Source organism: Engystomops pustulosus, chromosome 4 (genome assembly GCF_040894005.1).
Source record: "Engystomops pustulosus chromosome 4, aEngPut4.maternal, whole genome shotgun sequence".
NCBI classification, from domain to species: Eukaryota; Metazoa; Chordata; class Amphibia; order Anura; family Leptodactylidae; genus Engystomops; species Engystomops pustulosus.
Genome location: NC_092414.1, coordinates 151,291,809 through 151,310,983, shown reverse-complemented (window position 1 = coordinate 151,310,983; position 19,175 = coordinate 151,291,809). Strand labels below are relative to the sequence as shown.

The 19,175-nt window shown below is 38.5% G+C and overlaps 1 protein-coding gene across 1 annotated transcript in view; it reads right to left on the bottom strand.

The window, feature by feature from the left end:
* MYO1E (myosin IE) overlaps nucleotides 1-19,175 on the bottom strand; it is a 117,193-nt gene that overhangs the window by 27,830 nt on the left and 70,188 nt on the right. Inside the window, exons 13-18 of the mRNA XM_072148099.1 lie at nucleotides 18,554-18,640; nucleotides 18,270-18,437; nucleotides 15,428-15,513; nucleotides 13,076-13,157; nucleotides 12,785-12,891; nucleotides 12,409-12,507 (exon numbers count right to left, since the gene is read on the bottom strand). Coding sequence (XP_072004200.1) covers nucleotides 12,409-12,507; nucleotides 12,785-12,891; nucleotides 13,076-13,157; nucleotides 15,428-15,513; nucleotides 18,270-18,437; nucleotides 18,554-18,640 — 629 coding nt within the window. The remainder of the gene's footprint in view (nucleotides 1-12,408; nucleotides 12,508-12,784; nucleotides 12,892-13,075; nucleotides 13,158-15,427; nucleotides 15,514-18,269; nucleotides 18,438-18,553; nucleotides 18,641-19,175) is intronic.

Genomic DNA, 19,175 nt, shown 5'->3' with positions numbered 1-19,175 from the left:
CCGCATGAGCAGTCGACTAGGTAAATGACAAAGTTTGAAGAGCATGACATTTTGGTCTTGATTTTAAATTTTTCGTTGGTGGTTTTTGATATAAACGTAGTTGCCCCCTCTTTTATTGAGTCACAGCATAAGCACAATTTGTGTCTGCATTTTTCAACCCCCGATTTCCTATCATTCAAATCATTTGGGATGAGTTTGCCTGTTTTTAGTCTACTCGGGGCAACTATATTTTTAATGGTGGTGGCTTTTCTGAACGTTATAAGTGGCTGAACGGGAAGAACATCCTTCAGAATTGGATCTTTCTTCAAGATGTTCCAATATTTTTTAAGGGTTTCTCTGATTTTAATATTTCCCCTATCAAAGGTGGTAATAAAATTAAATGTTGGTCTATTCAGTTCCCCCTCTTTCAGACTGTTCCTGTTGCTGGGTAGCAGGCATTCTTTTTGCGTTTTTCTGGCATATTTTGAGAAGGCTTCATTTATAATTTTCTTAGGGTATTTTTTCTCCCTAAATCTCCTTTTCAGGATCTTTGCTTGTGTCTTATAGTCTTCCTGGTTTGTGCAGTTTTTCCTAATTCGATGGAATTGGCTAAAGGGTACATTTTTTAGCCACTTAGAATAGTGTGCACTTGTAAATTCTAAAAAACTGTTACTATCTACACTCTTGAAATGTGTAGTAGTCACAATCCTATTGCCAATCGCTTCCAGTTCTAAATCAAGGAAGACTATCTTATCACGACTGAGGTTACTGGTGAACTTAAGACCCCAGTCGTTTTGGTTAAGTCTATCTACAAATTTGATAGCCTCCTCTTCATTTCCCTGCCAGATACAGAATAGGTCGTCGATATATCGTCTATAATAGACAATATTTTGTGACCAATGATCAGTGTTGTAGATGAATAGGGACTCAAAGCGCCCCATAAATAAATTAGCGTAACTTGGAGCAGCCCGAGTCCCCATGGCCGTACCCCGTATCTGGTGGTAGACCTGATCCTGAAAGTCAAATACGTTATGTTTGAGGACAAATTCAAGACCTTTGTAAAGAAAGTCAATTTGTTGTACTGGTAAACTGGTGTTATGTGTAAGGAACCAATGGATTGACTGAAGCCCTAGGTCGTGTTTAATGTTGGAGTATAAGGACGATATGTCTAAAGTTAAGAACATATAATTTTCTTTCCATTCGACCCGGTCAAGCTCTATGATTAGACTACTAGAGTCACGTAAATAAGAAGGGAGTTGTACTACTAGGGGTTGCAGATATAGATCAACATAGTGGGAAAGGTTGCTGGTCAAAGAGCCGATCCCAGAGATTATTGGGCGGCCTGGGGGATGTTCTTGATCCTTGTGGATCTTTGGCAAATGGTAAAAAACCGACAAGGGTGGATGCAAAACTGTGAGAAAACCTTTTTCTTTCTTATTCAAAATTTTTTCCTCAAATGCATTTTTAATCATCTCATTGTATTCTTTTAGATATATGGGGGTTGGATCTTTCTTAATGGGTTTATAATAAAGGGTGTCACCAAGGATATTATGGGCTTCCTTAGTGTAGTCATCCCTATCTTGAATAACTACTCCTCCCCCTTTGTCTGCTGAACGAATCACTATTTTGAGGTTGGAGCTTAGATCTTTCAGGGCTCTGAATTCGCCCTCTGTTATATTATTACCTGAGCTCTGCGAGGCTTTAATGTTTCTAAAATCGTCAGACACTAATGAAAGAAAGGTTTCAATATAATGACCTCTCTGCGGTAGAGGATTAAAGTTGGATTTTTTACTGATTTTTTGATGGAGGTATGGGTCCAAATCAATTGTTGTATCCTCTATTTTTTCTATTTTTTCTCCCCCCTGTTTTCTGTCTTTGATCAGAAAATATCTTTGTTGAGTGAGTTTTTTTATAAACATATTGAGGTCAACAAATAATTGGAAATCATCCGTGGTCTTAGTTGGACAGAAGTTTAACCCTCTTGATAACACTGATTTTTCATCATGTGTGAGGATATGACTGGACAAATTGAAAATTTTTACCATATTGGTGTTTTTGTCTGTTGTTCTCGGGGGGTTCTTTTCTATTTCTAAGGCTATACTTCTGGGTGGGTTCTCTTCCCCTTTCCCTTTCTTCTTTTTTCGCAAACAGCCTCTCCCTCCTCTGCAACCTCTGGTTCTCTTTTTCTTTTGATGGTTGTGGGGCTTGGTGTATCCAATGGGATGAAATATTTTAAAATTCTGTTCTGGAGGAGTGTGTGTTTGGTCTGTTTCGTGGTCGGCGTGATCGGGGGTACTGGGGTAAGACAAATGCTGGGATCCAAAGGTAATTGTAAAGGGGTGCTTGGTCGAGTGGGACCTAACTCTAAAAAAGAGCTGTTGCTGGTAGGAGATATAGTCTCTGAGATGGATGGTAGCTCTTCTGTATAAATCGAGCCTAGTTTATTATTAGTATTGATTGATGATTGCTCATTTTCATGTATTGTGAGCCATGATAGATTAAATAGTCTCCACATCCCCCCACCAGATAGGAGTCACATCCCCGATAGAAATAGAGTGGCCCCTAATGGTAACAACTCTAAAGATAGGGCTCTTACCTATACGCGAAAACATCGGGCTCATCATCAATTTTATCCAAGGAATCAATTATCTACGACTGATGAGCAGCCACACTATAGGGACAATCGAACCAACAATCAATCGAGTTACACTAAAACGGGGGGGAGAACCTTTCACAACACCAATAGGACCTCACACGCTATAAGGCCCCATAATGTTCCTCATAAAGAAACCCCCAAAAAAATTATACACACAAATAGTTCATTACCCCAAACCAAGAGTACATCGAGACCAAATGCTAGGAATACCAATGAGATACCACCCACCTCTGAGACTATCGCAGACCCCTTAGCACTAAATAATCTATCATGGCTCACAATACATGAAAATGAGCAATCATCAATCAATACTAATAATAAACTAGGCTCGATTTATACAGAAGAGCTACCATCCATCTCAGAGACTATATCTCCTACCAGCAACAGCTCTTTTTTAGAGTTAGGTCCCACTCGACCAAGCACCCCTTTACAATTACCTTTGGATCCCAGCATTTGTCTTACCCCAGTACCCCCGATCACGCCGACCACGAAACAGACCAAACACACACTCCTCCAGAACAGAATTTTAAAATATTTCATCCCATTGGATACACCAAGCCCCACAACCATCAAAAGAAAAAGAGAACCAGAGGTTGCAGAGGAGGGAGAGGCTGTTTGCGAAAAAAGAAGAAAGGGAAAGGGGAAGAGAACCCACCCAGAAGTATAGCCTTAGAAATAGAAAAGAACCCCCCGAGAACAACAGACAAAAACACCAATATGGTAAAAATTTTCAATTTGTCCAGTCATATCCTCACACATGATGAAAAATCAGTGTTATCAAGAGGGTTAAACCTCTGTCCAACTAAGACCACGGATGATTTCCAATTATTTGTTGACCTCAATATGTTTATAAAAAAACTCACTCAACAAAGATATTTTCTGATCAAAGACAGAAAACAGGGGGGAGAAAAAATAGAAAAAATAGAGGATACAACAATTGATTTGGACCCATACCTCCATCAAAAAATCAGTAAAAAATCCAACTTTAATCCTCTACCGCAGAGAGGTCATTATATTGAAACCTTTCTTTCATTAGTGTCTGACGATTTTAGAAACATTAAAGCCTCGCAGAGCTCAGGTAATAATATAACAGAGGGCGAATTCAGAGCCCTGAAAGATCTAAGCTCCAACCTCAAAATAGTGATTCGTTCAGCAGACAAAGGGGGAGGAGTAGTTATTCAAGATAGGGATGACTACATTAAGGAAGCCCATAATATCCTTGGTGACACCCTTTATTATAAACCCATTAAGAAAGATCCAACCCCCATATATCTAAAAGAATACAATGAGATGATTAAAAATGCATTTGAGGATAAAATTTTGAATAAGAAAGAAAAAGGTTTTCTCACAGTTTTGCATCCACCCTTGTCGGTTTTTTACCATTTGCCAAAGATCCACAAGGATCAAGAACATCCCCCAGGCCGCCCAATAATCTCTGGGATCGGCTCTTTGCCAGGCAAACTTTCCCACTATGTTGATCTATATCTGCAACCCCTAGTAGTACAACTCCCTTCTTATTTACGTGACTCTAGTAGTCTAATCATAGAGCTTGACCGGGTCGAATGGAAAGAAAATTATATGTTCTTAACTTTAGACATATCGTCCTTATACTCCAACATTAAACACGACCTAGGGCTTCAGTCAATCCATTGGTTCCTTACACATAACACCAGTTTACCAGTACAACAAATTGACTTTCTTTACAAAGGTCTTGAATTTGTCCTCAAACATAACGTATTTGACTTTCAGGATCAGGTCTACCACCAGATACGGGGTACGGCCATGGGGACTCGGGCTGCTCCAAGTTACGCTAATTTATTTATGGGGCGCTTTGAGTCCCTATTCATCTACAACACTGATCATTGGTCACAAAATATTGTCTATTATAGACGATATATCGACGACCTATTCTGTATCTGGCAGGGAAATGAAGAGGAGGCTATCAAATTTGTAGATAGACTTAACCAAAACGACTGGGGTCTTAAGTTCACCAGTAACCTCAGTCGTGATAAGATAGTCTTCCTTGATTTAGAACTGGAAGCGATTGGCAATAGGATTGTGACTACTACACATTTCAAGAGTGTAGATAGTAACAGTTTTTTAGAATTTACAAGTGCACACTATTCTAAGTGGCTAAAAAATGTACCCTTTAGCCAATTCCATCGAATTAGGAAAAACTGCACAAACCAGGAAGACTATAAGACACAAGCAAAGATCCTGAAAAGGAGATTTAGGGAGAAAAAATACCCTAAGAAAATTATAAATGAAGCCTTCTCAAAATATGCCAGAAAAACGCAAAAAGAATGCCTGCTACCCAGCAACAGGAACAGTCTGAAAGAGGGGGAACTGAATAGACCAACATTTAATTTTATTACCACCTTTGATAGGGGAAATATTAAAATCAGAGAAACCCTTAAAAAATATTGGAACATCTTGAAGAAAGATCCAATTCTGAAGGATGTTCTTCCCGTTCAGCCACTTATAACGTTCAGAAAAGCCACCACCATTAAAAATATAGTTGCCCCGAGTAGACTAAAAACAGGCAAACTCATCCCAAATGATTTGAATGATAGGAAATCGGGGGTTGAAAAATGCAGACACAAATTGTGCTTATGCTGTGACTCAATAAAAGAGGGGGCAACTACGTTTATATCAAAAACCACCAACGAAAAATTTAAAATCAAGACCAAAATGTCATGCTCTTCAAACTTTGTCATTTACCTAGTCGACTGCTCATGCGGAAAACAATATGTTGGCCGGACCACCCAGTCTCTTAGAATGAGACTGAATGGTCATCGACACAAAACTAGAATAGGCTTTCTAAAACAGAGTCTATCTAAGCATATCTTTTTAGAACACAAAGGCGATTTTAATTGTATTAAAATAACCCCGATAGAACAAATTCATGCAAAGAATACCAATCGCTTGAAGACCCTAAATCGGAGAGAATCCTTCTGGATTTTCAAGTTGAATACTTTAGTCCCCAACGGCCTGAACGAGGTGATAGAATCTGTCTAACACAAATAGATTGCAACATCACTCACCTCCGTGTGGCCCTAGGATCCATCGACGTATGACACCTATTTCAGTACGTTCTCTCCGACGAAGGTAGAACGCCTTTTTTATGTCCCCTCCGGCGATCCGTAGTTCAGATCGAGACGCCGGTAAGAGGTTTTTTTTTTAAGCCATTCAATCAAATCCCCTCCTCCTTCTTCTTTCAAAACATGACTATCATAAGTCTATAGAAATTTTACAATGTATATCACATTTGAAAAAGGTCATTTTAACATAGGTATCATTTCTATTGAAAAAAGTATTTTTTATTGAATCAATTGTATTTCCCGAGAGCAGTCCCGTAACCGGACTGAATAGCATCATGTGACCGGAACCCAATTACTTCCGGAATCCCGGTAATACGGTAATGTATTTAACTGACTGTTTGTTTGATATTATGTTATGCCTGACGAAGGCTCCAGTCCGGAGCAGAAACGCGTCGCAGAGTTTGCAAAGTTTTTAAGAATAAAAGAAACTATTTTACTTCTTTACAACGTCTTGAGCTGTATGCAATTATAATACTATAGCGCCGGTCCGTAGTACATCCATTTCCTGGGATTCTTCTAAGTATCAATTAATGAACTTATGGTAAAGGCTTGTAGAGAATCTTAATTGAAAATCATCATAGACTGACAGAAACAATGTGCCATGAATATTTTAGAATTCTTTAAGTGACATATATTCCTGACAAATGTGTAATCTTTCTATTTCAGCCTCCCAACACAAAGCAGAAAAGACATTCTTAATTAATAGGTGGGTTCAAATATAAAAGGTATAATGATATACTAATTGTAGAGAAGAAGATATTGCACAAAATATATAATTGCCAGTTTGGAGGGAGCTTTGTCTAGGACATCATACAATGGAGAATAGGCAAAATATCACAAATGGACACACACACATTTACAAATATGTATGGCATTTGTCCAAACCTATATATATATTCATGTGCATTGACACATCATTGTTATAATCATTACAATACCTCACACAGATATAATCTTCACTAAACTTCCTCATTACTAATGTACTTTGTCATGGTAAAAAATGTAGCTCTTCTCCAATCTCAGTCACAGCCAAGAGGTGACATGCCTATGTCTGAGTCAGAGTCTCCATCTGCCTCTTAAAAAGTGAGTTGCACCACAAATGAGGACTTCAGAAGTAAGCAAAATGTCTTTGAAAGAACATTAATTGTTATAGATCTAGAAAACTTTCAGTTCATGGGGGAGATTTATCAAAAGTGTCTGAGAGCAGAACTGTTCTAGTCGCCCATGGCAACCAATCAGAGCTCAGCTTTACTATAAACAGGTGTGGGAAGATAAAGCTGAGCCCTGATTGGTTTCCATGGGCAACTAGAACAGTTGTGTTCTAAGATACTTTTGATAAATCTCCCCCAATGTCTCTATAAACACACATCATTTCTATCCACTGGAAGTAAACAGAGAAGCTTTCTATAGAAGGACAGCAAGCAGAGATCTAGAAAACCGTGAAGCACAGCGGACAACGGCAGCGTGCGAGGAGAGGAGTAGGAGGTGAGCGCTGCTCAGCCCCGCCCCTCTCCATAGGGATATATGGTGCACGGTGCCATATGCCGTGAAAAGATAGGACATGTACTATCTTTTCACAGGGTACGGAGTGGTACGGTGCCGCACCATACTTCTCCCATAGGGCGTCATGCACCCATTGCCATCTATGGGGGACGTATATCAGCCGTATATAAATCCCCCATGCGGCAGTGTGAATGTAGCCTTACACAAACAATATAAATTATTTGCTGAAAGCGGACAACCCCTTTAAGCTTTATGCCGGTCTCAGATTGTCACAACGCCGACTGATCTGATACTGATGACCAATGCGTCTCATGATAATGCTCCAGAAACCCTCTAGAAGGCACAGTTTACGCACTGTTGCTTCCTAAAGGTTACGCTAAATTGACAGTCTGTACAGAGAGGGAAATCTAAACCCCCACTGTAGGCTTTTAGCAAATCAGCGTAATTTATGAGCCAATGTTATTCGAGAGCATGTAGACAGCAGGATACTTGTTTACAATGAGGTGCAAAGTAGACAACACCTGAAAGTTTATAAAGAAAAAGGGCCATGGGGAGTCATGTATCCTGTGACCAGCTTTCAATCTAGACAAATGGAGCAAAAGATATGGGCGCATGTTATTTATTGATTATGCTTAATTAGCCAGAGACCAATTCAGGTATAAAGTATACTGCAGATGGAGTATGAGGCATTAAGGAAGGAGGTGAGGTATTGTATGTAGTAGTCGATTTCCACACTGAATTCGTAACAAAAACATGTTCTGCAACGGTATCATCTTACACTTGATGAAATAAGTGCTAAGGGATATTCTGGTCTCATGAAGCGAAAGCTATGTTGTGCAATTTCTGTATTCAAGTTTGTCCTTAATGTAGTGTTATTACCAGTTCTCTTCCAAAATGTCACCTTTGTAGGCCACACTGCCCAACATTTCCTCTCCGTTTTCCTTAGTTTCAACTCATTGTTTCTTGTAGGGCCTGGTCAAATATGCGCAATGCTCTCCTTCTCTGTCTAACAGAAGGTGGGTATCTAGTGTGAATCGGACGAGGTGGAATGTAGTAAGAAAAACCCTCACATGATAGCAGTGTTGGCGCCACGTGAGACTCACGTGAAATCTTATCTCCTCAGACTGATAAAAGCTCATATGGAACTAAAGTAGATGAAAAAGTGGTTATGTGAAAGCAGGTAGAGACATTTACACATAGGAATGCTTTCACGGAATAACCAGAATATCCCTTTAAGTAGGTATTTTACAGTCAGAGGAAGAACAATTCAGGATACAGGTGTAATCAGACAACTAACTGAGAAAAGGCTATATGGTGTCAGATGACCCACTACATATAATAAATTATATAATTACATAGTCACACTAAAAAATAAATGGAATAGAGAAGTTTGTGAGAACAAAACATGACTAACACACAGATACATAAAACAACACCAAATATAGGCATATCTCATCATATATGGTGCCTATAGCTCTTCCTCTTGTAAAACCCTAGGGCAAATCACACTTTTGTATACAGACTATAGACAAAACCCCTCTTGTATGATCACTAAGCATGTTCTGATTGATCAGTAAAACCTCCTCTATCATACATGCATTAACATTGAGGTCACTGGCAGAACTATTGACCTGCTTATCTAATTTCGATAGGGATAATACGCCCTCCATAGAGAACTGACCAAAATACTATAACATCATTCCACTAAAAGGTCTTCTTTTCTGTAGAATCTATTCACTCACTGCCATAACCCGATCTCTATCAGAAGTTGTTTAAAAGTATAGCAAATCCTGCTGGATACATAGACCATCTTTATCCATCCAGAACCCTGTAAAAAAAACCTGAAATCTGCCATCACCTATTGTAACAAAATAATGTAATAGAACTTTGAAAGTAGGAGAAGTGATTATTTTTCATGTTTCTAGACTGTTCCAGGATAGAAAGATTACAGTTTGATATTAATATTTCCAAAGACTACACTGAACACTGAAGTCATTCACTATGGTCTTTTCATGCAAATAAAAAATACTACACAGAAATGCCTATTCACATCTCCGGTTACTCTGTGCTGCCAGGAAGCTGTCAGAAGAAAATAACAGCAAATAGAGAAACACACATTTCCAGTCCTCCGGGTTCTCTACACAACCTACTCATTTTATTACACCTCATAGGACACGAATGATGTCACTGAATCAAAGGGTTACACACTAAACCTGAATTACAGCTACGTGCTGAGGCTAAACTTGCCAAAACTACAAATAGATATGTTTTCATTTGCCAGACACAATTACGCTTCAATTTTTTATCCTTTCAATACATCGTAAGCATAATGACGAATACTACGTAAATAAAGTCAACTTGTGCAAGCCTCGAAAGATACACTGGCCCACATTTATTATGCAGTATGTGCCAGAATTCTGGAGCAGAGAGTACATAAACGTTTACAAAGTGTTTGTGCTGGTATTGTGTCGCGGCTGCACTATGCATGTCGAGACACAATACTTAGCACAGAAAGGGCGTTCTGGTGCTCATTTGTACCAGCCGCCACATTTATTTTGAAACATAATGGGGGAGAATTAGACATAGAACTGTCGCAGTCAGCCAGTCTAATGATGTCTTTCATGAATCTGGCTGCAGCAAAACTCCAAAGTGGCTTTGGCCCTTGGTAAATCAGCTTACGTTCCGTGGGTTGTTTGCGACTGTTGTGACGGTTGTTGTGACTGCATGAAAAGTCGGAAAAAAAAAAATCAAAAAAGTCGCAACATAGATTAGGGTGGGGACTGGCATAATTTTGCGCCTAAATGGACATATGCGCCAAATCAAAAAATGATGAATTCATTCATATTGTGAAAACTAGTCAATGCAAATCATGAATTTGGCGCAAAGTTATGCATTTGTACTACAATTGCGCCAAAACAACGCCAAATATAGACAAAAAAAAGACAATGATGAATTCCCCCCATTGTGTTTTACGCCACTTAAACTGCGTGAATCCGAAAAAAGGTACTGCACTCAGTTCATGCACTTTGGGCACCCGTAGCGTGCACCAAATTCATAAAGACCGTGCTACAGTCTCCATGAATCTGTTGCACGATAGTTAGCCAAACTACACTTAGTATCAGTAAATGTGGGCCACTGAGTTTAAAAAAATGCATAGCCGAGTTTAAATAAAATAGGGCCTTGTAGTAGAGAACCAGAGGTTCATGTATATGATCTAGTAAATGTGAAGAAAAAAGCTCTGTGTCTTAGGGCTATCGTTTCAACACAAGAATTGAGTATGATGGAGATGCTATTTTGGAGCGTAAAAACGTAGCACCTAACTAATAAAGCTTTTTTTCTACACATCTACTAGATCATACACAGTTTGCATCTGGTAGTTCCTTACTGTAGGCTCTATATTTTTCATTATCAACTAACCTAACAGTCCCTGCATTAGGGTGAGACACCTCACCAGAACCTTACTAGCCCCTACAAGTATATTATGAGGCACCTACTGCTTCCCTTTTCTCCCCTCATGGTCATTTTTAAAACTTCTTGTCAAAATGATAGAAACAATAGGTATTATTTAATTCCTCTATAGAAAATTGATCAAACAGATAAAGCACTGGCACTACTGATATCAGCAATCCTTCTGTGGAGAGGGGATGCAGGCTTTTGGGGATTATCCTGATTCACAGTGGTGCTCAACCAAGATGAATAGTCTAATACAGAGTAAAACCCCTGGTTCTAGGAATTGCATGGCTCTGACCTCACCACAAGAAAAATACGGCTATTGAAATGTCAAAGGATAATCTTTAAATATCATCCATATGGAAAAACCAAAGCATGGGCCATAAATGCATGATAGGTGCAGTTCCTACCCCTGCTTTACCTCTCCACTAAACTGGAGTATGGAGGAGGCCGTTTTATTAATAGATGTCACCTTGTCCTCATTATAGTTGGATGGATCGAGCTCGATACCTCTTTAAGTTAAAGAGAAGTCATATGTAAGAAAACCCCATTCCTGTCTGGTAAGGTGGAAGGATAAACTGTCCACTCCCTAATGCATAGAACAACAATAATATTGACTGCATAGCAGACAGGGGTGCGGCGAACGATTATACATGCTTTTAAGTATAATGAGAACATTTTTCATTTTGGCTCAGTTCCCCTTTCAATATTGCAATTTTAAAAAAGTAAGCAATGATGGAACAGGTGACAAATACAGATCATATGCCAATGGTGCTGCAGCAAGTGGAATATTTCAGATCCCTGGTACGCAGCAAACACAGTGGGGAAATTTATCATTAGTATTTTTGTCTATGTTTGGCAATGTTTTGGCGCAAGTGGGTTTTTACTCTGTTTTTGCGCGTATTCATTGCAACAAATAAAATAGACCATATCAAAGTGGTTTTGACATAGATCTGGTTTTCTCCAAATCCATATTTCATGCGAGACTGCATTCATGTTTTGCGACCTTTTGTTAAGTCACATGTTTTGGCACAAAATGACTCCAGTAACCCTCTGGCATAGAAATAGGACAAAAAACACTACTAAATTTATCAAGACAATTGCTCTTCAGAGGGATATGTGCACAAAAAACAAAAACAAAAACATTTTGCGACAAATGCAGAAAAAGCAATATTATGCCACAAACCATAAAAACAAAGAAACAAATACAACATAGATTTACTTGATGAATTCAGATAAACATAAACAACCAAGTCAAAGACAAATTGTAATCACACTTTACCCTCAGTGTTTTTATTTGGTTGACTTCCAAGAAGGGACTAATGGGCGAGGGAGGAGACATGTATTTACAGTAAAAGAAGTTGCTGATTTTATGTAAATACAAAAACAGATAAAAAATAGCTATCCCATGAGGGTAAATCATAAAACATCAAAGCAAATGCTTTACCGCTGTCAGGAGATTCTCAGTTTCCTTTTACCTTTCTCTTAGTTCAGCATTTCTACTTAGGAGTTGAGGTTTTTTCCTTACTTGAAAAGACATTGCCAGAAAGAAGTTGAATATGCACAGTTTTCAGAAATTATCTCAAAAACTATGAGATAATATATGGGCATGCAAAATCATTTGGAACTCTAGTATAGTTCTTATGTGATGCAAACAAACAGGTATGCCAGACTTCCCCAGCTTGTATGTAACATACAACAGAGCAATGCTATCCTCACCTCTGCAGGAATTTCTTAAACACCCTCCTGTAGGCATATCCTGCTCGGCGTACACGGATGTTTTCTTTCAGACCCAAATATTCTACTTGATGTTTCACCCTTTGGAAAAATCATAGACATGGATAAGAATAGTTTGGAAAGGTCAAAATAACGTAAACACACAAAAGGTTCTCAAGCATACCATATAGACATGTTAAATTCTAGCATGATGACAAACTGCCATGTGAAGCGGGAAAACTCAGTCACAACACATCAACAATGAACTTCATTTTCATATAGTTTAGAACAAAGTTCTTTTTTTATATTATTTAGAAGATGAAAAGAGATAGAAAAAAATTATACATTATTTTTGTCAGGTTTTGATGAGGTTCCATACCTACTCTCCTCCCAGTCTCTGGGTTTCTTGGTTTCATTAGGCTTGATGCAGCGGATATAATGTGGGGTACATTTCATCAAGGTGTTCACCAAGTCATTTGCTTGTTTCTTTAAGAATAAACAGATGTATAATGAAAAATTCTTAGTGGTCAGCATTACTTGAGAACAACCTATAATAAAGTTGGCCATAAAAGATTTATACAGTATTTCTTTCTTGGTACCTAGGTATTGTTCATCCTGCCAAGAAATAACTCTTACAGTCTCACACATGTATGTACTTTTATAAAGTTACCTTAATTTTACTGCTTGCTGTAGTAGGACGACCCTTCTTTTCTGCTTGAAGATTTTCCGGGAATAAAGCTTTAATGAAGGGTCTAAAAAATGCAAGTATAATAAAAATAGTAATAAACTGTATGATTAAAGTCATTTCATTTGTAAAAACCACATATAAATTCAAACTGAACTTCTACCACACAACATTTTTTTTAAAAAAAATAACTCAAGTCAGTCAATAAAGTCAATCACTCAAGTCATGGTGATACAAGATGTATTCTAGATAAGGCTTTGTATCCAGTAGGAGTCACACCTGGATGAATGCACAAGTTATTACAATTGCTGAGCAGATCCAAACTGCAAATTTTAGGCTTGTGACAAACCTTTCAAGTTCCGGTTCCCAGGACTCACTAGATTCACTAGAAGTTGCCAAGCAGCATTTAAATCCCTGCAGCTACTGGAGGTGCAAGCACATAACCGATTGTAGCCACTTGGGTGGGTTCAGATCTGGTTTTTAATGAGTTTGCTCATCCTTAGTTAGCATTTTGCTGTAGAATTATTCATGGATAGGATAAGGGCCAAATGTGGTATTATATATCCACACAGTAAACTTGCAGACCCAGCTTCAGTATTATAATAAAAAGGTCAACTATAATGAAACATCCCAGATATTATTATAGTATTTGATAAAATACAGGCTCTTGGACCAGAACCACAAGAAAATAGTAACTTAAAATCTTATCCTCTCCCCCACCAGCTCTCCTCCGTGTTCAAAGTATGAGGGGACTCTACCCTCAGGAAGTCCAAACCATGGCAAATTTCAACTTTACGTAGACATAAATAACAGCTGGGCACTGTCATCAAAGATTAGCTTGTGGGAAAACCTGAGGTTTTAGACAGCTTTTACCCAGTATTCCTTTCATTTCTGGCTCTAGTTTGTCAAAACACTGTCATATTTCTATGGCTTTGTTGGGAAAAATAACCACTCAGACTATTTGTAGACCACAATTGCTATTTTTTTCTTTCTCGATTGTGGTTTTATGTACAATTCAGGAGGAAAGAACTGGTCATGCAATAGCTGCTCAAATATCAACAACAACGTACTTCATGGAAGTCAAGAAATCCTTGGTACAAGAAAATAAAACTAATTTTCAAAAGAATCCCCAATAGAAGGCTTTGGAGGGGTTTATTTTTAAATAAAAAGATGAGAAGAGGCTGTTCAAGTGGTTTATAATAAAATGATTAGTAAAATGATGAGGCAGCATCACTACTAAGGTGTATGGAGCACATATGTATGTGTACCTAATTCTTATACAGGATATTGAGGAGTATACGTAATCACTACAATATCTTATGTAGCACAAATGTTTATGTACTCACCTCTGTATATCATCACTGCTTGTGTCAATGGAACACACCAGTATATGTAACCAACACTGCAATTGTCAATCAGTACTACCAATGGGAAGTACTCATTACTACTATTGTCAAAAAGCACAACTGTATAAGTAGCCATCACCATCACTACAAGTGTCAATTTTGTACTCGCTATCATTACTAGGAACATTTTAGCACGGCTGTAGAAATACCCATTACCATCATTAAGAGTATCAATGGTGCACACCGGTATAGGTATAGGTATAAGTATCACTGTCAATAGAGCACATCTGCATATCTGTACTCATCACCCTTACTACATGTGCTATGTGAACACATCTGAAGAGCTCTTCACCATCACTTATTGTGTAAACACCCACAAAGCTAGCAGTGAACAAATACATTTTTCATTGGCCCGGTAGGTTTTTATATAGACAAAAAGAAGCATCATTTGCAATATCCTAAGCAGCAAGAACTATGGTCAAAGTTCACAAATGAATCTAATAACTCTGCTGCTAGTGAGTTAATGGAATCTGACATCAGAAGTTATTATTTAAAAAATATTTTTGAGTAAAAGCTTACACCCCCCCCCCCCCAATATTCTTTAATTTTAGATTTCACAAAATAAAAAAAAAATCCTGAACTCTGCCGTTTTGGGCACTGCTAACCAATCTTAATAATAGTATTTCATAGTATTTTAATAAAAGATAATACCTCTATTACCAGTGAGCAATATTAGATCGCTGATCATCAGTGTGAAACAGCCGAGGCTGTATATGAGCGTGGTGCCTTCTCTTTGTAGGCCAGTGACATCCGGCCGGTTTGAAGATTTGCCCTATTCACTTGAATTACTTCCAGCATCTGCCAGGTCAATTATTGATCAACTATGTATTGTAATGGCCATGTAATGTTACAATGCTCTAAGAGGTGTCAAAATAGTGAGGATATAAAGCAAAAATACTCTACAGGCAAAGATTTTATGCAGAATACTTACAACTGGCTGCTTTGCATAAGTTCAATTAGATCTGTAAATAGAACATCACGGTTACGCTCACAGAATCCATCCATATCATAAGACACCTGTAAATTGAATAAAAATTGGGAACCAATTACACCGGTAATCAGCACTTTGTGAATTCTTAATTCATAGTAAATGCTCTTCTATTGGGAATCCTGCCCCACAGACAGTTTTACAAATAATTTCACAACTGCTTCCCGCAGTATATTACCACTTATGGCAGTTCTTTTTCTCCTGATTTTTGTAGGACTCTGGAGGATGCAGGTGGCAATGAAAGGAGTAACACACTATTGTTCTACATGAACAATAGTGAGGAACCTTCTCCAACTTCCTAACATTGTATGGTTGACAATCTCTTCACTACCCTGGAAGGCCTCAAATAATGTAAAAACTAATACTAAGGTGACAAATGGCAGAGGTCACTCAATGTGACTATATAATTTCCTAGATCACAACAACTTAAGTAAACAACACAACTGTAAATACCTTGTTGTTTGCTGTACAAAGGTATATTTTTTCAAGAAGGATAATTTGCATGGGTATATTTTTAACTTCACAGGTTATTAGACACCAGTGTTGACATGTCAGCATTCCTTGAGATTCAAAGATTAGGACTGGAAGTTGAATGTTATCCTGATTTCATGAAATATTCGATTTTTGGTAAAAAAAGTTACAAGTCTTCCTCCATCCTGACCATCCACCTGAAGCTCTTTCCGGCACTGCCAGTCACTTTGACCCGATTGTGGTAGAATTTATAAGAAGACTGGAAGACACTCAAAAAGTAGCTTCCTATAGCCCTTACTGGGGGAAGGGGGATGTGGTGCCCTCCCAAAGATGAATCAGATCCCATGGAGTGTCCACTAGGTGGCATCCTTCCTGAAGGTCTGAGACCTGTAGGACCCGGCCCCCCAGGACAAACCAGGAGGGCGGCTAATTTTTGAGACCCTTCAGGTCTTGGCAAAATTTTGTCTTGACAGGGCAAGGTGCCAGGCCATGCCTAATGTTTTTGATGAATACCCATCTAGAAGTTGCAAATTCTTTACCATCAATTGAAGATGCCCTGCAATGGCGAAGGACACTGCGAATATTCATCTAACCAAATCAACCAAACAGTGCAAACAAAAGCCTATGGGGCTAAATGTATACACTGCTACTGGATATAGTAGCATCTATTGGATAAGCCAGCGACTATTCCTAGACAGTCCAGCTCTGCATGCTGTTAGTGTTCCACTTTTGAATATTTGCTCAGTATTCTGGTGTTGTATTTCTATCCCGGCTCTAATTAAATTTACAGATTTCTTTGATTTCTTATTTCACTTAAGTCCTTTCTGCTGATAAAATTAAAGCCGCTTTCCGGTTTTAATGTGTTAACCACAACACGATTATTACAAGGAGCGGGCAGAGTAACGTGTGAGCGTCTGTCAGCACATTCTTAGGCAATTAAACTAAATGCATTACACACAGGGAGTATTAAATAAACATAAAGCCACTTTCACAAAAAGCTTAGTGTCAACAGCAAAAAATGAAAACTTTGCAAAAAAATTGACCTGTGCTCTGAGCAGAATTTATACAGATTCATTGTAGATTAATTGAATTTGTGTTTGACAGAATTAGTTTTGTCATAAAAGTTACACTTCTGGAAACCTATCGAGTTTTATAGGGGATATACTGTACCAAACTACCAAGACTGTACAAGCAAAGTGTCAGTGTTTCCGGAATCTGTTCTCAAGAAGCCCCAACATGCAAAGTCTTGAAATATGGTCATCTAAGTGAGGCTTTTAAATCAAAGCTCTTTATGTTCTAGAAAGCCAAGAAAAGGCAGGACAGTACTATTATGCACAGAGATGAGACCACACACACACACACACAACGTATGCTATAGCCATGAGTCAACCACACAAACAGCAGATAACACACTGCCCAATTGACTTCTATTCGGCACATTTTATTTGCGGTACATGTACCTTGATGCACATTATAACACTGAGCTGGGAACGTGCTAACTGCCTGCAAGAAAAAGATGGTCTGTGTCCTATTCTGGCCCATCTTTGAGAATAGGGCAGTGACTTCCTATAGGCTTCGGTAGGGGATGTGTGCCGATGCCAGACAGCCCTCAAGCAACAGAACGGGGACTGTTGCTTACAGGCCCACAAAATGCATGTGTTCATATGCATGATGCTTAAAGATTTGCATGTATATTTCCTGTCCCTCCATGCTTTGTTGGGGAGTACTCCATCACTTTATGGAGAGCGTTAAGGGCAGCGTTCAGAGACTTGCTCTACAAGCTACAAGTCTTTATACCAGAGCTGACTGAGTTTTATTGATTAGGTGAGGGAGCAGAGCTGAGATTGTCATTGTGTTTTGTATCCAACTCATGGATCTCATCATATCTGATCGGTCTCATTTCTCTTTTTCTATGTGTCAGATACTGGTAGAACGTTCAGAATGTAAATGAAAGTGTAGATAAACCTGTACCCTGATAATCTAAGCACATTGTCAGCACATAGCATCTTGTAGCACAGAGGAATCATGAAGTGTCTGCTTAGAGAGTCCATGCTCACATTCTGGAATCGTACACTGACCATCCCTGAGATATAGGAGCTAAAACAGCAATATAACTGTAAAGTAAGAGGGTTATTTAATGTATAAGCATCACTAGGGGATTAAAATGTGAGAACTTTCTTTCATGGGCAAACTCCTTGTATCAAACTAATCTAAAGGGGTTCCCTATTCCCTTTACTTCTGATATATGTCAGTTACCCCGTTCTGCCAAGATAGCCTTATAAGCTACTAGTAAGTTTGGCTTTTGAGAACATACCTTTCCAGCATAATGATGAATGATAAAACCTTGGTTCCAGCTGTTAAAGTGTTCATGAGTCCCCACAGCCATCTTTAGTTTCTGTAGAAGAGTTTGATCTGCCCCTTCTCCTACAGCGTGCATTGTGGCACACACATCATCCAAAATACTCATAACACCTGGTGGGTTCTGAAAGTAGACGTAAAAGCAGAACAAACACATTCATTATAGGATATCTAGCATCAAAATAGAAGTTGCTCACGTAAAGGGCTTCTAAATTGTTCATCCAACCTCTTTATACTTACCACTTTATTCTCAATGAGGTCACACACTATTTTGTTGTTAAAATATTCTATAGGAGTCCATCGGATTCCTTCTTGGACATACTCTTCCTGCAACATCAACAATAAGCAACAACTGTAGTTAATGGTATCATAGCAACTGTAATTATTGATATCAGAGCACAATAAAAGACTAAATCATGTACCCAACACATATAACGCTTCATATATTCATATATTGTGAAGCTAAAGAAGTCATAAACTAGATCCAGCCACAATGTGTATTACTTTCCAGGCTTTCATTATACTTGTATAGCTTTCTTTACTAACTTTAAAGGTTATGTGCACACTGCAACCAAACCTATTTTGCTTCAGTGCATTAAGATTTAAATAAAATTAAGCGAAAAGGCTTAAAGGGGTTGACCAGGGGTTGAAAAACATGGCTGGTTTCTTCCAAATACAGCTCCGCTCCTGACCATGGGTATTGTTTGGTACTGCAACTAAGTTCTATTCATCTCTATACATCGGAGCTGTAATACCATAACAAACCATGGTCAGGTGTCGCACTGTTATTGGATGAAAGCAGTCATGATTTTCAATCTTTGGACACTCCTTTAACTACAAATTGTGTGGAAAACTTGAATGC